We start from the raw sequence: 21,202 nt of genomic DNA, 5'->3' as shown, positions 1-21,202 counted from the left end.
ATATTACGATAAGTATTTTTATGCACAGCTCGTTCCGATGACAGTTTCACGCGCGCGGTCGTTCCGCGAGAACCGAACGACGAACGAAACGATGTGTACGAACCCCTTTCCACGCATCGTTAATACGCGAAATAAAGATTCCCGACGAGGAATTAACTATCGCGGAATTGCGCATCAGTAATTCGGTCCAATTGACCAAGACTTTGCACACGGCTCGTCTACACATTGCATCCAATTGAGAACGAGCCTATTTCGTAGCGAAGCCGGCGTGTGCTCTCTGCAGTTCTTGTTGAATGATTAACGGAAGAAGGGCCACGTGCCACCGAATCGAATTTCTCTAGTAAATCAAAACCATTTCCGTCTAATCGCGGTGACTTAAAACGTACGAAAATGTACGAAATGTCTTTCAATTTTATTTACATCGTTCGGAGTAGAAATTAAATTCGACCGCCATCTTGGATTCTGAGCCAAATGCGAAGCCGTCGGTCTTCGACACTTTGCTAACGGACGCGATTGAACTCGTTACGTTTAAAAATGATTCTCGAAGCGATATTTACCTATTGCAATCGTCGAGTATCGCATGGACTCACTCGGACCTAATTGCATTCGAAAGATGTCGCAGGGTTTCCATTTATGATGTCACAGGGACGTCCCTCGCGTCCAAACTACTCCCTGAATAGCCAACAAACCGAGCCGTAATAATAGTAGGGGTTGTCCGTTTCCCCAACTGCGATACGCCTGCGCCACGACGACGAATAGATCAGCTATTTTGCTATGCGGTGCTTCCCTGCCATTTCGGTGTTCGCTTTTCGGTAGGAGTGGAAAGTTTGGCGACGAACCGGGATACTGTGCGGATGCGAGGGACTCCCCTACGACGCCGGCAAATGGAAACACTGGCAGTACTTTGCACGCCCGATCGGAAATGATTCTTGCCGCTTTCTCCGTCATTTACGACGGTCGAGCCGGGGTCGTAGGAGCATCCCTCGAGTCTGCACTAACCCCCTTGATAGTCAACAAAGTAACGCGTAGTCACAGAAGGGATTGCCGGCTTCTGGGCATAAGATGTAATTGACGGAGTAATTTTGTTTGACGTTGTCAGAGCGTTAGAGAGACCAAACGTAAATGGTGACACGTACAACGGTGTGTCCTTCTACGGTGAAACTCGCTTTCGAAGGACGTAACAGGCAACGAATCGACAAGTGACCGCGAGCAAACACACGGCTAACCGAAGCGATCTATACTAATCATTGGACTCGAGAAAATCCACGTATACACATCGCGAAATTACTGTCGCCATAGTCGGTTCATCGCAAACACGTGGACAAGGGGTTTACCTTGCGTATATTTGATCCCCGAATTTTATTGCTCGCACTGACGAAGGAATATATCGCCAACGGAAATCCCGTTTATCTTGACAGAAAATGACAAACGGTCGTAGATCATAGCGGTTGCGATAATATGAAGATAATCAACTATTACAGAGATTAGTGCCTCGACTGCGTATTATAAAACGAAGCGATGCGCCGATCGAGCGCGAATCGATATCGGCCTATCGAGAAAAGCTTTGTTTTTCCTCGTTCGTTCGCTTTCCGGGTGTCGGTTCAATTCGATCGGAGACGGCTGTGTTGCTCAACCGCGCGGGTCATCTTTGGAGAAAGGGTGCCGCGCGCGTGACCGGTTCAATTTAATAACCCTAGTTAAGCGATTCAGTCTTGACGGCGCGTCAGCGGTGCGTGGACACGCAGCGGCGTTTCTTTGGTCGCGCGTCGCACACAACGGGGCCGCGCCACGGGTGAACGCCTGTTTCGTTTGGCAAATTTCCGATTTCTATGTCAATGTTTGTTCTCGCGCGACACCGTAGGATGAAACATTGACGGGAAGGTTACGATATTGTAACCGTGCGCGCGAAGGAACTTTATTCTCTCGCTATCCTGTAGTCGACAGTGAAAGTGACGGAGTTGGTATAACGTTTCGTGGAAATCGAACGGGGACGTTGTAAAAATCATGTGGGTAATTATACGTGAAAATAATTAATTATTTGCATAAAAGTCCTCTCGTCCGTTTTAATTAAACCGCGCAAGGTGGTTTAGAACATTACTTCATTTAGAACATTAGAAAAATGAGAGGAGCAATTTTTTAAATAGAAGAGTTTATTGATAACGTTGTTATCACGATAACTCTCGACAATTATCTAAATAATATTTTCTATCTAAATATACCGTTTCTTTTATCATGCACAGTCGCTGTAGCTACATAGTGATACCGTTTACAATGACTCAGAAATGCATTACGTAATTAGTGCGTCCTAATTAGTTATTGTCTTGCATATTTAATAACATTGTCGTTTCTATACAGTGTGATGCATGTACAAGATATTATTATATCATATTATTATATAAATATGCATTGAATTAGGTATAGAATAATAAATAAGTAATGATACTAATAAATTATGATAATTTTACTTCTTCTGAAGACAGTGATTTTTGGGAATTATTTTTATGAAATTATTCATATCAGTTATTGTTTTATTTACGATATATTTATTAACTACAAGCGATGGTTGACTTCCTCGTATCCTGTAACAAAAGCTGTCGAAGATATAAATAAAAATTCGATAAAACTTGGACGATATACTATAAGCTATCTAGTCCTCGGACAAAGAACGTTTCGTAATATTAATCTGTAAAGAAACATTGAATATTCCAAAGTCGAGATATCTTTTATTCAAGGACTGGATAATATAATATATTACACAAAGCTTATCGAATTTTTAATTTCAGATGAACCAGTACCTTGAAGAAATGGTCACCGGCCTTTTTGACAGAACATCCGGAATGACAATCGCAGCTTCGTAGTTGATAAATATTCTTAATCGAAAAATTGATTATACATTCTTTAAAATAAATCAGTTTATATACAAAGACATGTTTCATGTAAACACCTTCAGTTTCGAAGGAGAACAACTCCCAAGCATCGCTTTGTTCCAGCCTTCCAACTGAGCATGGGTTCTTAATATTATAATCTATTAATATTTTTCTACTGAAATAATAATAATATCACACTCACAAATGTCTTAGTAAGCCTTTTTTTAACAGAAACGATCGAGTAGTTCTCCTTTTGATATCACCGGTAACTTAAGTACCGATGTGCCTATAACGAATTACGCGTTTTATTTCGATTTGCTTTAAATTTCCCGCCATGAATCGGTCCTGTGTTCTCCTTATCACAAGACAGACTGAAGTTTTCGTAATTCTTTAATGATTAGGGTAAAAATTGAGGGAAAGTTGACGAGGAAATCATTGGTACAGTTTGCCGGGTGTTTTAGATTTTAGGTGATATCTGCGTGCCCGTTTATGGTTCATGCGCACTGGACGGAGACGATGTTGAAACGTAATTCCAGTGGCGCTCATCGCGGTGTCGCGAACGCATCGGTGGAGTCACAAGTGCACCGTGGGACCGGTCTGCTCTGCTTTACTTGCAGCATCTGCTTCATTTTAAGCCTGATTTGCACAAGTCTAGCAACGCTGTTAGTCCTTCTTGATCAGAAAGTCGAAGCCGCCAGCTATCAAAACCGTGAGTAAACTCGGTATAACCTATACGACTGTCATCGACCCGCTTCTCCCCGCATTTGTTATGATTCAACAGTACCGTGATTGATGGATTCGCGACTACGTCGAGCGGCGCAAATTCCGTTGTTCGCGCTCGTTGGTAACAGAAGGATCATCGTTACCAGCATCAACCAACGGCTCGAAATTTGAAACCTCAATCGATATGATCTCTGAAATATTTTTCCATTTGTAGTATGTTCGAATCGAAATTAAGTTCGTGTTGTCAAAAGACACAGGCTAAACTTCATCGTTACTACTCCCTGGTTCTTACATGCTGAACAAAGAATGCGAATTACCATTTTCAGCTGGAGATACCCTAGTTTCCGAAATATTCACAAGAGACTGCCGCCTCATTCCTACTGCAATGAATCTTTCGTGTATAACAATATGTCTGAGATAGCGCGCCGCGGCCTATATATATCATTATGGGGAATCCCCACTTTTCTACCATTCGGCGCGGCGCGACGGTCAGCAAACAAACTATCCAGCAAGCGTTTCTACTTTTTTCAAATGAATATTTCCAACCCCTTTATTGTGATATCGAATGAACTAAGTTCTAAAGCTATGTTCATGCTTATTTTATACACGAACCACAAGATACGGAAATGTTCATATTTGCGGGATTGCGGATTATTATGAGAATTCAATTTTCGCGCAGATGATTAGCCAAACTCTTCGCTCATTGAGAGAATGAAGCCGTCAATCATCTTTATCTTTCTGATAAAAGACTGGCGGAAATGATGAGATACGTCTATTAAAAAAATTTACAATCACAAGTGCAAAAAATTTCGAATGTCGATCGACGCGAAAAAATGATGTACACCTTGCACTTTAACAAGGCGTAAGAATCACGTTCGTTTATAGTTTTACTGACAAGTATAAAAGAAACTAAGTTCTCTTCGGTTGACAAAGCTCTTATCTGATTGTGTTTCAGTTGCGCGTTGCGCCCACCACAAATGCACATAATCCGCAGTCTACATTTTAAGAGCAGCCCGCTAAAATGCTTAAAATCAATGTTATCGTTCGTTTCTCCCACGAACGCGCACCGGTATCATCATCTTATCACGACCGCGCGGCCGCTATCGATATTTCGTTCGGCAAACACGAGCAAACAACTAATTGTGCTCAAAGTCTACCCATCAACTGTTTCGTTCTCAGCTCAAGCCGTCATGAACAAGCAATTGATAGAGGAGCTGCCCTTCCGATTGCCGGGCGAAGTGAAGCCATGTCTCTACGATATTTACTTGTTCCCGGACCTGGAGAAGGGTACCTTCGAAGGTAAAGTGATGATTCTGATCGACGTCTTCGACACCAGGAGCTACATAGCTGTTCATCAGAAGGACCTCAATATCACGTCCACCAAACTGAAGACCTACGACCGGGAGGAGAACTATGAGATCGAGATCGAGGAGACCATACCCATACCGAAGAACGAAATGTTCGTGGTGTCGACGAAAAACAAGTTGCACTCCGGACTATATAACTTGAGCTTCGAGTTCAACGGCGCCCTGCAGCCGGATAAGATCGTTGGATTTTACTCGAGCAAATACAAGACCCCGCAAAACCAGACTAGGTGAATTACGCGTACGCAACGCGGGATCTCTCCCGACTTCTCGTTTGCGATCGATTCCTGTCGGATATACATGTATACATTGGGACGGGACATTTAAATGTAGATTTACTAGTTAGATAGTCAGTAGGCATGATTGCATCTCTTCCTCTTTCTTTTCCGGTCTGTCCTTGTCAATTCCGCGTATTCCCTTGCTATATTCTTCCAATCGCTGTAATCGTGTAGATGAGAAATCACGCGGTTCTTTGTACCGAATGCTTAAACTGTTGTCGCTATCTTGGTTTTTCGTTGAACTGGCTGGCTTGCAACCTATACCTGTGAACGCGTATGGCTGAGGGTCGTCACCACGCTAATTCCTTTGAAGAAGCGCGTTATATTTATAAATTGTCCGCGATGCCGGAACAGAAAAGTTATGCTGAACGTATCAAAGATCGTTTCCACGAGAAATTAGGAAGTTCTCAGTATGCTCGACATTGTCGACGTAATCTCGGGTCGACGGAAAGAAAAAGAAAATTAAAAATTTTTTTCGGAACGTAACATGAAAACGTAACTAATTCGTTGTATTTGTAGGGTTATCGCTACCTCCAAATTCGAGCCCACTTACGCCAGAAGAGCGTTCCCGTGTTTCGATGAACCAGCGTTCAAAGCTGAGTTTGCAATAAAACTTGTTTATCGTAGTGACGGCTGCTACGCTCCTCTGTCTAATATGGACTTTAAGGTAAATTTTAATTCTTTGATAAATTATGTGATGAATTCTTTTAAATAATCGTAGTATATGCGTATACAAATTTTGTTATTATTTTGTTAAATATTGTTTAAATTAGAATGTAATGTACACTATCTCTGTCACATTTTACATAGATATTTCATCGTTTATATTGGAGTAGTTAAATTGTCTAAATTAATTCTATTATTCCATATGATTCACAGGTGATGAATCTGAATCAGCCATCAGACGGTTTGGTAACAGTGACCTTTGCGACAACTCCCCGAATGTCCACGTATTTATCGTGCTTCATAGTCAGCGACTTCGTTGCCGTTAGCAGCGTGGCGAAGAATCGCGATAACCGCACGTTTCCGGTCAGAGTGTACACCACAAGCGCTCAAATAGAGAAGGGTGCTTTTGCTCTTGACATAGCTGTAAGCGTCATCCAATATTACATTAGCCTGTTCGAGATCGATTATCCCTTGCCAAAGCTCGGTAAGCTAACGCACGATGTTACAACTTAATTGTCGATTTTAAATCCGTATCGTTTGAACAACACTGTTCTCGCCGATGAAAATTCATCGACACTTCGTCAAGAATATTCTAACGATTTAGACGATCAATATTATTGTCACGATGAGTTCTACGAAACTCTACTCTGGCTAACCAGATCGACGAATATATCTTCTTGTGTGTCGGTTAAATGATACGGATCCGTTAATTATTCGTTTTTAAGTTTCTGTCCCTTCTTCGTAGATCTGGCAGCCATTCCCGACTTTGTGTCCGGTGCTATGGAGAACTGGGGACTCGTCACTTTCAGAGAAAGTCGATTGTTGTACGACAACAGGACCAGTTCTACCGCAAACAAGTATGATATTGTCAGCGTGGTCAGTCATGAGTTGGCTCATATGTGGTTTGGAAACTTAGGTAAGTAGAATTTATTATCCGAACATTTTACCAATGAACATTTGACATTGACGATTCATAGCAACTGTGACATTTTACAGTCACTATGGCCTGGTGGAACGACCTATGGTTAAATGAGGGCTTCGCCTCTTTCATGCAGTACAAAAGCGCTAACGCAGTACTTCCGGACTGGGGATGGGTTAGTACTTTGATAAAGAACATTCTAATATGTTCGTGTATGTATATGTCTTTCGAGTGTTAATAAATTTATTTTTCACGATGCGGTTTCAGATGGATATATTCCCAATGGAACAGATGCATACCGTCTTCGTGACTGACGCAAAATTGAGTTCACACCCGTTAGTTCAAGTTGTCAGTAATCCCGATGAAATCACCGCCATTTTTGATGATATTTCGTATCAAAAGGTACATCTGGAAAGCTATAAAAAAGAATACGATTTATTGAATGGTTCATTTACTATTACATTCTAACACTTTCATTCCAATTTTTAGGGATCGTCAATAATTCGAATGATGGAAGATTTTATCACTCCCACGGCTTTCTACAGAGGTATCCACACTTACTTGAACAAGTTCCGATACGATAATGCAGAAACGGCGGACCTTTTAACGATCCTCGCAGACGTAACCTGGCCGAATTATTTGAACGTGAAAGCAATCATGGATACATGGACTAAACAGATGGGCTACCCCGTGGTGAACGTATATAAACAGGCGGACAAATATATCCTTACACAGAAACGATTCCTCGCTGATCCTGATGTTCAATACAATGTATCGGATTCTGAGTATGGTTACACGTGGACCATCCCTATCACATATATCACCAGCAACACGTCTGAACCAACTACCATATGGTTTGACAAGTCCGATAGCAGTGCAACGATCGCACTAAATCAAACAATTCAATGGATTAAACTCAACGTGAACCAAGTCGGATATTACCGCGTTAATTATGAAGCAACCGAATGGGGAACACTGATTAACCTTCTTCGAAATAACCACAAGAATTTGTCAGTGTCAGATAGAGCCAATCTCCTGGAAGATGCATTCAGTTTAGCAGCTGCCCAAGAAATTGATTACAGCGTCCCAATGAACATGGCAGCGTATCTTCCTAATGAAAAGCATGCCGTTCCGTGGAAGGTGGCCGAGTTGAAATTGTCAGCTATTGATAGCCTATTGTCCTTGACCGATCTCTCAACGAAGTTCAAGAAGTTCGTAAGGAAATTGGTCGACAGTGTTTACGACGAAGTAGAATGGACCGTTGAAAACGTCGATGATCATGTTACTTTAAGACTTCGGTCGTCAATCCTTGAACTAGCTTGTTCCGTAGGGCATGAAGAATGTCTTGAAGAAGGTAGCAACATATTTAAAAGTTGGATACAAGATCCAAAGGACGTTCGTCCTCATCCTGATATCCGTTCGCTAGTTTATTATTACGGAATGCACCATGTTGGAGATGAAACGTCATGGAATATCATGTTCCAACGATTTCTCAGTGAGACCGACTCCATGGAGAAATTAAAGCTGATGCATGGTTTGGCTGGAATACGTTCCGATTGGATATTGAATAAATTCATCACGACAGCTAGCGACGAAAATTACGTTCGCTCCCAAGACTTCTTCGGCTGTTTAACCGCCATTTCCAACAATCCAGTAGGTACTCCACTCGTTTGGAATTGGGTTCGAACCAACTGGGATCTCCTTGTAAACAGATACACCTTAAATGATAGGTACCTCGGTGCTTTGATCCCGAGTATCACCAAAACATTCGCCACGAAGATGAAATTAAACGAGATCGAAGATTTCTTCGCGAAATACCCAGAAGCGGGCGCAGGTGCGAGAAACCGTGCGAAGGCTCTCGAAACTGTATCAAATAACATCAAGTGGCTCGCCAAGAACACCGACAGCCTGCGAACTTGGCTAAATGATAATGAGAATCTCGTCAAGTAAAGAACATTCCTGTGAGAGCACTCAAGGAATTGGTGAACAGAACCTGTACATAAAAAGAGTCATACTTGATCTCATACATGATTCTGAATTATTGCCAAAGAATTGGCTCTTGTTACTCTATTAGTATCCGGTTCAATCACAAGGATGAGATTATTTCGCATTTGGAAGCTTTAATCAAGAACATTATAGAATTAAAATTGAAAAATATATGAACAGGAAATTTTTGAGAGTTGACACATTTAATGGCGTGTGTAAAACTCTAAGAGTGTAAGTGTTGAAAGGATTTTCAAGATCGAAATTCACAAGAGAAGTTGAGATGTTATTGAAATTTCTAAGGAGAGATGTTTAGACAGAACTTATTTTCAGGTGCTCATTGTTTCATTTGTTATTGATAGGAAAACTAATTACTGAACGCATGTAACTTGTGAATATTACCTTGTCTGCTGTCTGAAGAACATAAATGGATCTTTTATAAAACTTTTGTGTTTAATTTTAAAATCCCGTAATTCCTTGAGCATATTAAATGTTAAACCATATCCCGTGTATCTGCAGATAAACGTAGAAATAATTTTCTTTAATTGTTAAAATTTTCTAGTCTTCCCAAATATATTCGAAAATATTAGTAATATGTTCACGTGTGTATGCAAAAAGATCGCAAGAAAACAAAAAGCAAAAACAATGTTTCCGCCCGGGATCGAACCGGGGACCTTCCGCGTGTTAGGCGGATGTGATAACCACTACACCACGGAAACCGATGGTACTAAGGCATTTAGTATTTTTTGTTACCATACTACAGATACTAAAAGATACAATTACATTAAACTTTTTTACAACTTATGCAAGCATATTATAACTATATTATATTCATTACAATATTTAATAAATCTTCCTGGGAAATATTAAAGTACTAATTTATATATATTGAATTTTTACTATATTCTATTGTTATAAAAAAGCAACCACATAAATATTCAAAAACTGGTATAGATTTGACTTTCATAAATTAAGAACAAGTCATGTACAAATTATGCTACCCTACAACGTAGACACGTGGTTACAAGATAAAAAATTCACAAGCACAGAAGTTTTTAAAAAAAAAAAACTACCACCCAGTTGTTTAATTTCCATTATTGAAAACTAAAAATACGTATTTCAAATCAAAATATTTTAATCCTAAATTTACTTATTACATATTTTAAAAAGTTACACATTACATGTAAAATGAACTATGTTTTCCAGCCGGTATTCATCATACGCGTATTAAAGCAGTATAATCGCATAAACAGCTTAATGAATTTCAATACAAAATTTTGAGTGGAAAAGAATTTTGGAAAGAAATACGAGACTTTATTTCGTAAAGATTGATGAAAGATTTAATAATCCTTGATAGAAATGAACATAAAAATTCTTCGAGAAATAATTTTTCAAAGAGACTTTTAACATAATGGTAGCCTACTTGTAACATCGAAACAATATTATCAACTTGCTAAAAATAAAATACTAATTTTTAATGAAAAATTGAACATGTCAGAATTTATGCCATAGTATATAACAAATTGAAACTTTGCACGTTTCTCTTATCTAGAAGCCACCTCTTTTCGAACACGAAATTTCTACATTTTTTTGTTCTTTTTATGCTTTAAAAGACAAAAATTAAAAGTCAGCTATACATACATATCTATGTATACATGTGTAACTGTCATTCGGTTTTTACGTAAGAAATACAAATATGAATATTATAGAAATACATGTTATGGAAATTTGAAATTGTTGCAATACAAATACAGAATCGAAATAAATGCAAGTATAGTTTACTGGATTTTAAAAAAACATTATTGATGAAAGGAAAAAATAAAATGAGATTATGATAAAATAATTTAAAATACCTACAGTGGTGAAAAAAAATATATAAAATATATAAAGCTTTTGAAACGCAGTAAACTTTTTCAAGATTGCAGTAAAAAAAAGAATTTTTTATTTTTTCTTTTTGTCGTAGCAAGTAGTAGTAGTATAGTATGCATATAACTACTCGAAATATTAATTTATGATTAAAGACAATATTGCTTCGCGGTTAATACCAGCAGATGACTCTCTTGACTAATTCATCGTACAGTTTTCTACTTCACCGGGGCATGTATATAAAATCAATTCGAGCAGCAAAAATTTCTACTTCCTTCTGTAATTCCAATAAGAGAAAAGGGAAGGCATATAATCTCAGTTTTACCAAGGGGAAAAGTACAAGTTGCATCGCATTTGAAGAATGCGATATGTATATATCAATTTCCATGTATATACACACGTGTATTCGTCTATACGTTATACAGAAGTGACACATACAATACACGGTGCATAAGTGGGAGAACGGTTGCCTGTCACGTGATAACCTTCTCGACTCTTATTGGCTATCGTGAAAAATAGAAAGAGAACAAGAGAGAGAGACTTCACAATCGCTGAATACGTATAAACGCTAGCGCTAGGAAGAATCGGGAATAATCGTTTGGGAGTAGAGTTTTGCTCAAGCGTTGTTTAACGATTTGTCGATACCAGTTTAAATATTATCTTAACGGACCTTCTACTAGTAACTGGCACATCATTGCGGATAATTCAGAAACAAAGAAACGTTTCTGAGATCGCTTCAGAAACGAAGCAACGAAAATGAAGACATTAATTACGCTTTGTGCGTTTCTGACTGGTGAGTAGTCAACATTGAAATTAATCTTCCTTTGTCTGCGACGTAGTTCTTTGTACAATTTTAAGTAATTTATTGCTGGCGTGTTGTTTTATTTTTAAACATTTAGAATAACATCTTATGCGTCACATTTACTGAAATCTTATCAATCGCACGCAGTCTGTTAGTATTATTGTACCTTGAAACCATAACATTGAGTGATTATTTCTTTTAAATGTAAGATTGCGCACGGTTCGCTAACTTATTTATACTGTAATATTCTTTCCTGTTACATAGCTAATAACACGTTATTGTAACTCAGAAAGGATGGAGTTACTTAGTCAGATTTAAGATGACTCAGTGTTGAATGATTGCTACAGAAAAGCATCTGATCAACACAAGCCACTATTCGTAGAATAATTTGACATTGATTAGAGTCACCTGTGTTATGTTCTTTCCGGAAAGGATTTATTCTATATACTATTTAAAAGTAAATTTGCCAAATAATTTTCAAAAATTGTTTTAATATATAATCGTATAATGTATTAATATAAATTTAATAAATAATATAAAATCCATAAATATGTAAGTAACATATCAGTCTTGGTGATCTTTATTTAAATAAATCAGCTTCAATGTCAAAAATGCAATCATTTTGATGTCCAAAAATTTTTCTATTGAGACATCTTTGTTATTCTATCAATTTAGATATAGGAAGTTCTCATCGTATAAACTAATCTATTAATGCCAACGTTGATTGATAATTGATATCTAATTATTTTCACATGAATCTAAATTATATTACTGGTTATGATTATATGAATTATTGTATTTTATATTATTTCAGCGTGTACAGCCAGAATAATAATTAATGCAGGAGAACCAGCTGGTAGTCATCTTATAGGTAACGATGGAGCTACGTGGGGTCCTTCGCATTGGTGTGCAAATATTAAGTAAGTTTAATAACATGTTAGATGATAGTAAATCATAAAAAAATAATATATGGGTTATACATTACTTTATGAAATGTAATAATTATTATTATGAATACAGAAATGCGGCGGAATTTAACGCAGTTGGTTACTGCATAAAAACGTTATGGAATAAAATGGAAGTACCGGAAGATAATGATGACGTCTGTAACGTTTGTAAGAATATGGTTCAAATGGCTCGTGATCAGTTAGAAAGCAATCAAACTCAAGAAGACTTGAAATCTGTATTTGAGGGAAGCTGCAAACTGATTCGTGTTAAGCCAATTGTGAAGGAGTGCATAAAAATTGTTGATGACTATATTCCCGAATTAGTTGAAACATTGGCATCAGAAATGAATCCATCTGTTGTATGTTCAGTATCTGGTCTTTGTAATTCCGCTCATTTTGATAAATTATTAGAAGAATACGGTTCATCAACAAACAAGGTAAATTAAAATTAATATTGTCTACGTATCATTGAATATTTTATGAAATGCTTTATCTTATTGTTCAAGTATTAAAAGATAACAGCTACTTTACATACAAGTTTTGCTGTTGTTTATATTATATTTGTTACGATTTAGCTTGCAGATATGAGATCTCATTCTCTAGAAAAAGATGAAGTTGAACCCGATAATTGCACCAAATGTCTCACACTTGCAGCACACATGGAATATAAATTAAAAAATTCTCCACGTAATCAAGTATTACAAAAAATTCTGAATCTGTGTGCAGAGCTCAGTAGTTTTACAGATGCTTGTTCCGCAACAGTTTTAACATATTTTGATACCGTATATGCTCATTTACAAGAAAATTTCAATTCTCAAAATATCTGTCATTTATCTGGACAATGTACTGCACAGTATCATAAACACGAAGACTCTGACGAAGTAAGTTTTAGCAAAACGCATAACTTTATGATATAAAAACTTTTAAATAACTTAATTGTATATAATAAATTTTAGGGACCAAAAGTTGAAATTAGGCCTCTCTCAAGCGTTGGTATGGTTGATCTAAGCGATGATTTACCATGCAAATTATGTGAACAACTAGTAGAACATTTAAGAGATCTTTTAGTGGCTAATACTACAGAATCAGAATTCCGCCAAGTATTAAATGGATTATGTCAACAAACAAAATCGTTTGCAAAAGAAGTAAGTATTCTTATATTTACTATTTCTATGCATTTATTTATGATATTAACGGTATATTTTATATTATATAGTGTACTTCTATTGTTGATGAATATTATCCGGAAATTTATGAATACCTCACAAAACGTCTTAATAGTAATAGTATATGTGAAATTTCTGGACTGTGTCCTGCCCCAGGAAAATCAGTACAGGTAAATAATTCTTTATGTAAATAACAAAAATATTAAAAAATGTATTCAAAATGGTATTCATTTAAAATTTAATATCGCGTAGAGTCAACCAATTTGGCCTCTATTACCTCAGAATGTGGAACAAATAGGATTACGCATTTTCCAAAATTCAAACAAAGATGTGAAACCTAAACAGGAAAAGAATTCTAAACCATTGAGCGAATCAGAAATTGAAGGAATGCAATTGGATACTGATAGGATGTTTCCGTTCCCTGTGTCGGAGAGTCTGGTAGAAGATGGAAAATCCTGTACTCTTTGTGAATACGTATTACATTTCCTTCAGGATAGTTTAACAAATCCTGCTACAGAGGTAAGAATTACCAAACTTGGAAACTATTTGAGCCATTTCTATTTTATACTTCAATTCGGTCAAATATATTTTATTCGTAATTTTATAACTCTAGCAGATACATCAAACTATGAGAGAGAAATAAAACATTTTATAGCATTTAAAGTAATAAATGGACCAATTTTCATTTGAAGAGTATGCGAGAGTTAAATGATTTAGATAATATAATTTTTCGTTAAAGTAAGTAATTATTATTTATATTTTAGGAGAAAGTGTTGAGTGACATGAAAAATGTATGTAAGCTGTTACCAAAATCTCTTCGTGGAGAATGTAATGAATTTGTGGACACATATGGAGATGCTGTTGTTGCTATATTAGTTCAAGGAATCGATCCAGGCCATGTTAGTATATAAATTTGTATGCGCTAATTATTTTAAGGAGGACAGTAATTCAAGAAGAAATTTTCAGGTATGCGGAATGATACGACTATGCCCTACCAAAAGATTTCTGAAATTATGGGATAGTATTCCGGCAAAATATACGGTTGAAGAAAAAAAGAAAAGTGATAAACCTAGTTGCCCGCTATGTCTGCTTGCTGTAAAACAAATTTATAATGTAATTCAAAATAATAAGACAGAGGTTAGTTCTTAGCTGTAATTTTTTTCTATTACTAATTTTATTCATTATGATATTGCCATAACAATATTTTGTAATACTTAATGCAGTCAAACATACAACATGAATTGGATAAACTATGTCACCTTTTACCCCACGATATGGGAAACGAATGTGACGAATTCGTGAAGGAATATAGCAAAGAACTTGTAGATCTCTTACTCGCAGACTTGACACCACAAGAAGTGTGCGTTTTCCTTAAACTGTGCAAAGCTCCTCAGAATTCGTACAACAAAAATATATTCCTTATGGATAAGAATGGTGAAATCTGTATGTATATTTATCATGTATTGTATATTTATGACGAAAATTTTCAATCCAGAAAGAGAATAGATAATCTTAACACTTCTCCCTTTTCAGTAACTAATGAAATACCAGATGCAGTTCCATCTGATAGTGAATGGAGTGGTAATGAAAAGAAGATTGTTATAAAGAAAAATAGCAGTATTAATGAGAAAAGGAGGCTTGAATGCAACGTATGTGAATTGATTGTTCGCGATGTTTGTAAAGGAATTGTTGGCAACAGAACAGAAAACCAAACTAAATATGCTCTGCACACATCATGCAACCATGTTCCGAAATCTATTTCTAAGCAATGCACACATTTCGTCGATAAACATGGTGATGCTATAATTGATGCTATTATAACAGATGTTGATCCTCATACAATCTGCCCTACCATAGCAGGTTGTGAATTCGCAAAGGCAGTCTTAGAGGGTATTTAAACACATAATCTGTATATACACACATATATCTGTATATATACATATAATCGAATTCAGTTTACATTTACTTTAAGAATTGTACTACGTTTAAGAAATACACATATGTATAATTAAAAGAAGAATTTGTCCTGCTTATATTTCAGTAATTAGTGAAACTCAAGACATGATTTCAATCAACACTGATGAAAGGAATCAATCTAAAAAGGAGAGCATTAGACTAAGGGATATTACGTATAACGCATGTAAATTCGCTGTAGATTATGTTGATAAAAAAGTTGGTAATGACAAATCGAAAAATAAAATTGAAAATGCGTTACGTGAAGCATGTCACTTTTTAAAATTTGAATCTAACAAGTGCACTCATTTCGTCAATAAATATGCCGATTCAATAATTAATGCTCTTACAAATACTGATGGTATTAAAAGAATTTGTACCAACGTAGGTGCTTATGCTGTACGTGCTGCGGACGTTGAGTTAGAAGGTAATTGAAAGTTATATTTTACACATGTTTATGTACTTCCTACGTTTAAATGATAGTTGCTAGGTTAGAAAACTTCGTCACTGCATGGTTATTCAACACTAATAATAATTATTGGGATTATCTAGAAAATAAGATTGAATTGAGAAAAAACTTCTTCCTCTTGCACTGTTAGTTCTCTTTAAATTCCAATATAGTACGATATTATTTTATGGGATATTAACCACTGTTGAAAAAGAATCAATCAACGAGACAACCATGAGAAGTCTCTAACTGCCCCGCCAACCGTGCACAAACAGATTTATGTCACTAGCATTTCAGCCAATAGTAAAATTATATATTTCTAACAACCAACCAGATTGACAAACATTTCAGCTGACTCTTTTGAGGATTATAGAGTAATGGACCCTAATTCTGCATAACTTCAGGCCACAGCCTGATCTGTTAACGACAGCATCTATAGAAATGTTGTATGCTCTGATTGGCTGACAATTCACTTAAGCCTTAAGCTAGCAGGTCTATCCCCAACACTTTTTGCGCGTCCAATCCGCAGTGGATCCTGTCTCAGCAGTGAATCGCCAGTCAATGAGAGTAATAAAAATATCTATAGCAAACCATGCTAACGGATCATGCTGGAGAATTATTAAAGTGCAGGACCCACTAATGTACGACCATACACATATTCATTCTACCCATAGCTCGAGAGCTAATCACTACCAATTGACTGCTATTTATTGCAAAAATATTTCTATACTGTAACTGCAACGTGCGCTCAGCGCATAGAGAATCTCAAAGTAATTACAATATACACGTTTTTCCGTACACAAAGCTGTGCTTTCAGTGTGATCCTGATTTTAATCACTTTGAAAGATATAATCGCACCGGTTCCATTATTGCCCGGTTTCAGTAACGTAGCTTTCCTATTGGCAGCAACTTGTAATAAATGAGCACGTTCCATTTTTCCATTTCAGCAAATAATGAGGTGGAAAATGCAGTTTCTATGGCTGAACAGCCGGTTGACTCACGAGTACCTTTCCTATGTCCCGGATGCGAATTAGCGGTGAAGTATGTTCTGAAGAAAGTCGGCAGCGACAAGTCGAGGGACAAAATTAAATCGGCGTTGGAGGAAGCTTGCGATCATGTTCCAAAGTTTGCACGCAATGGATGCCATCACGCAGTCAACAATCATGCCGATAGTGTAATTCAAGGAATCACCAGCAGTAGCAGCCCCGTTCCCAACGCAGTTTGCAAGCTGGCGGAAGCCTGCACCGCGCGCTCAGCGCATATGGAATCTCAAAGTAATTACAAAATACACGGTTTTCCGTACACAAAGCTGTGCTTTCAGTGTGATCCTGATTTTAATCACTTTGAATGATACAATCGTACCAGTTTCATTATTGCCTGGTTTCAGTAATATATTGTTACGAATTATATAGCCATCTTATTGTTTATAATAAGAAATAGTGAGATACTATTTTTTTTCAGTGTTTGCTGCCTCGGAAGATGTGGACTCGTTCTTATTCTAACCAGTAATTATATGTACAGGGTATCTCTGACAGGCATGTGCAAACAGGCACGATGTAATTCCTGATAAGGAAATCGTGTAAAAAAATTTAGAGTAGTTTCTTTTATATGGATCTTTTTTTTTAAAAAATCAGGTTTGAGAATTCTCTTTTGCGAATATGTTGTTACGGTTACCTGCGCTACATGTAGCTAAATGTATGTTATGTTAGTTGTAATGGGATATATTTAAAGCAAATTTTTAAACTGAATTTTATTGCAATGTAAGTTCCATACAAAAGTTAATTATTCTATATTTTTTTGTTTTTGATTTGAAATTATCACATGCTCACTTGTACAAACCTTTCAAAGATACCTCATATTTTATATTTTGCCTTGACACTTTGATGATTATTGAATGATTTAAATGTACACTCACATTATTGTAACAATAAATAATGAATATAACATGATATTGATCACTTCATTATGGTATGTTTCGTTTTATAAATCTATCTCCAAGTTCCTTCTATTGTATGTATAGTTTCTTTTATTTTATTGTGTACTGCCTATCATTCTTTGGGATAATGGTTTTTCAACATTAAGTACAATGAAGAAATCCAATTGTTCAAGCATGAATTGCTGTTTTCTATTTTTTATTTCTGTCCTTTGGAACTTCTTTTTTATTTCTAGTATTCCTACAGCATTCGAATACCCCTTCCTTTCTTTCGAAATATTTTCTTTTTTGGGAAAAATTTATATAGCTCATGAAATCACTTTTTATAGTGTGTACTATTTCTCTCCATTTTATCAGTATCTATTGTCTTAACTACATAGTCCATCTAGTTTTATCGTTTTTTCAATATTCCATTTACCTTTCCGTTTGTTTATGTTTTCCTATCTCTGTGTAGCTACATATATCCACATAATTTATATACCAAATTTTTTGCTTTTCCAAGTAAGCCATCTTCTAACTTTTAATCTTCTTTTCGAAGCACTTCAATGTTGGCTTATTTTTCTCTTTTTCCTTAAATTTGGCAACTCTAACTACTGTTTTAACCTCGAATTTATATCTGAAAGCTTGTTTTCTTATATCTTGTTGTCCTAAGTACCATTTTGTATATCGCATTTATAGTTTTTACAAGATGATCAATTCTTCGATTGATTCTCGTAATTCCCTCTCTTTGACTTTGATTATGAGGGCAGCACTAGTCAACTATGAATTCCCAACAAATCAGAGGAAAGCAGTCCTTTTTCTTCCCTAAAGATCCCTACGATCAAAAATACGGCTCCCCTAGTCGGGGTTCTTAAATGTAGGACATTATTAGGAGTACATTACGCTCCGTCTATATATTTTTATGTCCATGATAATGAGTTCAAAAGTAGCGGCATATTGTTATGGTCAGAATTCAATAAAATTGTTTAACAGTTTGAAAAGATAATCTTTCGATCTTCGATGTAATTTATAGTTGTATTTTATATAATAAAGCCATCAATTTTCGCTTGTTTCATTATCATGACAACGTTCATACGCCGTCAGGTAAGTGAAACAGTAAGGTTAATATACTTATGGAAATACACCCATCTTTTGTATTGTGATGTTATATAAACATTAATATTTTTAGCCGCTACCGGAGTGTAACGAAGTTACAGTGCGGCGATCTCCAAGACATCTTCCAGCAAATTTGGCCGTACGTTAAAATACATTTTAAATTTCTTTTTCAGTCAAAAAGTAGGTCGTATATTTTTGCATATATTAAATTTTATAATGAACTTTTCATGATGATTGTAAATATTTTTATAGGACAAAAATCAAATAAAACCAGTCGTAGAGAAAGAGACCGACATCTCTTTATTACAACAAATTTTATTCAAGGGACGAATTAATTATACCAATGACTTTAATATTTGTGCTATGGTCTGTGATGATATTATGTAAGTATTCATTTCAGCATTATTAATCGGAAGAGTGCCATAGATATTTTCGTTTATATTTTTTTTCACTTAATATTTTTTTATTCGCCGCATTCAGAAATGAAATAGACCGGTGTGATAGTGACATAGTTCCGATTGGATTTGATTTAGAGTGGAGTTTTAGTTTTAAGACTGGAAGTGGAAAAACTGCCTTAGCGCAAATTTGTTTCAATGATGCTGTTTGTCATTTACTGCATATATATGCATTTAGAAAATTACCTGCTGCATTTGTGATTCTTTTATCTCATCCAAAGGTAAAGCTCGTTGGGGTAAATATTAAGAAGTAAGTAAATTATGGCTTTTATGTTATAAACATATAATTTATTACTTCATTTATATCACACCTGAATTAACAGTGATATCTGGAAGCTGGGTAGGGATTTTAAAGAATTTCCTGCTCAAAAGGTTGTAGAAAATAATTGCATGGACAGTGGCCCTTTTGCAAACAGAGTATTGAATCGATCGTGTCGCTGGAGTTTGGAAAGATTAACAGCCTATGTGGTTAGCTCTTTAAAAATATTGATATTACATAATGTATTGATAATAATAATGTGATTACATTTGTTCTTGTCCTGTTTTAGTTGAAAAAGAGGATTGATAAAAATAAGAAAGTTAGAATGAGCCAATGGCATGTTTACCCCTTAAGCGAAGACCAAAAAACATATGCTGCAACTGATGCCTATGTATGTTTTTCATTGTTATCAATTTAATTTTATTAAGGGTCTATAAAAAGTTGTTTTCTGAACAGGTTTCGTGGCTTTTACATATTACTATACAGGAGAAAGCCAATGCAAAAATTAATGAAGAGAATATGAACCATTAAGTCCTTTCAGTTGCATGAGCATGTGAAAATAAGTATTCAGTTGTACGAAATTATGTGATCAATCGGAAGATTTTACCAGTAAACTATTATGTCTTGTAACGTAGTTAAAGTTCTGTGGGTTGGCCGTTTAAGCTATAATGCTGGCTTAAGATTACAAAAAATAGTGTCTGATCGTCATCATCAAAAAGAACAAAATGACATCTTCAATACACTGATACTCCTTGAACACAACCCAGTATACACTGTTGGTATTAGAGACAGGACTTACACTGTTCAAGATGAAGAGAAGCTAAAGAATTTAGGTGCAGAATTTTATAGGACAAACCGAGGTGGTCTGATAACTTTCCACGGACCTGGTCAGTTAGTGGCATATCCCATATTAAATTTAAGAGACTTTAACCAGGGAATAAAATGGTATGTTGACCAAATAGAAAAAATGATAATTCGATTGTGTTCAAGCTATGGCATTTGTGCTCGTACATCATCAGATACTGGTGTGTGGGTAGAAGATAGAAAAATATGTGCAATTGGCATTCATGGCAGTCGATATATAACAACGCATGGGTTAGCTTTAAACTGTAATACAAATTTGGATTGGTTTGATCACATTGTGCCTTGTGGTATTGAAGGAAAAGGTGTGACTAGTATTAGTAAAGAATTGAATACAGTTGTAACCACTCAAGATGTACTACCTGTACTTAAAAATGCGTTCCAAGATCAGTTTCAGTGTTTACTGACTGAATGTTCCCCAAGTGAATCTTTGGAATTAATGGAAAATGTTAAAAAATACGAGATGCATTCATAAATCGTAATCTAATCGTGTAATGTATTTTTAATTAATTAATCTAATTTTTTATGTACATTTTTTAAAATAAATTGTGATAAATAATGTTTCCAATCTATTCCTGGTCGTGGTCCAGTTCCACCCTCTTCTTTTTTCCCCTGTG

At 36.0% G+C, this 21,202-nt stretch overlaps 4 protein-coding genes and 1 non-coding gene across 8 annotated transcripts; 4 read left to right on the top strand and 1 right to left on the bottom strand.

Annotated features, from left to right (window-relative positions):
- The first annotated feature begins 1,550 nt into the window (after positions 1-1,550).
- On the top strand, positions 1,551-9,238 carry LOC144479058 (glutamyl aminopeptidase). 2 transcript variants are annotated; one of them, XM_078197554.1, is made up of 9 exons: positions 1,551-2,006; positions 3,329-3,576; positions 4,770-5,184; positions 5,752-5,899; positions 6,112-6,382; positions 6,644-6,814; positions 6,895-6,992; positions 7,085-7,219; positions 7,307-9,238. In XM_078197554.1, exons 2-9 carry the CDS (start codon positions 3,357-3,359, stop codon positions 8,765-8,767), a joined length of 2,919 nt encoding a protein of 972 aa, XP_078053680.1. In that variant the 5' UTR covers positions 1,551-2,006; positions 3,329-3,356; the 3' UTR covers positions 8,768-9,238. The 2 variants fall into 2 exon arrangements, with proteins under 2 accessions (XP_078053680.1, XP_078053689.1); XM_078197563.1 differs by having other exon boundaries at positions 1,551-2,010.
- A 208-nt stretch (positions 9,239-9,446) lies between these two features.
- Trnav-aac (transfer RNA valine (anticodon AAC)) lies at positions 9,447-9,519 on the bottom strand. The gene has a single exon. It is a non-coding gene; the product is annotated as a tRNA-Val (tRNA).
- Positions 9,520-11,216: 1,697 nt separating this feature from the next.
- Positions 11,217-17,931, top strand: Sap-r (prosaposin). The gene is made up of 14 exons (XM_078197437.1): positions 11,217-11,459; positions 12,283-12,388; positions 12,489-12,852; positions 12,991-13,296; positions 13,372-13,560; positions 13,632-13,751; positions 13,834-14,100; positions 14,346-14,480; positions 14,548-14,718; positions 14,805-15,024; positions 15,115-15,471; positions 15,623-15,961; positions 16,930-17,256; positions 17,444-17,931. Exons 1-14 carry the CDS (start codon positions 11,423-11,425, stop codon positions 17,482-17,484), a joined length of 2,979 nt encoding a protein of 992 aa, XP_078053563.1. The 5' UTR covers positions 11,217-11,422; the 3' UTR covers positions 17,485-17,931.
- Positions 17,932-18,737: 806 nt separating this feature from the next.
- Positions 18,738-20,321, top strand: Wrnexo (WRN RecQ like helicase). 3 transcript variants are annotated; one of them, XM_078196404.1, is made up of 7 exons: positions 18,738-18,998; positions 19,084-19,149; positions 19,263-19,393; positions 19,491-19,715; positions 19,789-19,933; positions 20,014-20,115; positions 20,181-20,321. In XM_078196404.1, the coding sequence occupies exons 1-7, from the start codon at positions 18,975-18,977 to the stop codon at positions 20,253-20,255; spliced, it is 768 nt and encodes a 255-aa protein (XP_078052530.1). In that variant the 5' UTR covers positions 18,738-18,974; the 3' UTR covers positions 20,256-20,321. The 3 variants fall into 3 exon arrangements, with proteins under 3 accessions (XP_078052530.1, XP_078052541.1, XP_078052551.1); XM_078196415.1 differs by having other exon boundaries at positions 18,740-18,998; positions 19,557-19,715; XM_078196425.1 differs by having other exon boundaries at positions 18,741-18,998; positions 19,084-19,190.
- Positions 20,322-20,343: 22 nt separating this feature from the next.
- On the top strand, positions 20,344-21,157 carry Lipt2 (Lipoyl(octanoyl) transferase 2). The gene has a single exon (XM_078196437.1). The coding sequence runs from the start codon at positions 20,344-20,346 to the stop codon at positions 21,058-21,060; it is 717 nt and encodes a 238-aa protein (XP_078052563.1). The 3' UTR covers positions 21,061-21,157.
- Positions 21,158-21,202: the final 45 nt, after the last annotated feature.

Source organism: Augochlora pura, chromosome 1 (genome assembly GCF_028453695.1).
Source record: "Augochlora pura isolate Apur16 chromosome 1, APUR_v2.2.1, whole genome shotgun sequence".
NCBI lineage: Eukaryota > Metazoa > Arthropoda > Insecta > Hymenoptera > Halictidae > Augochlora > Augochlora pura.
Note: the sequence above shows the minus strand (reverse complement) of the source record. Positions and strands in the feature narration are given on the sequence as shown.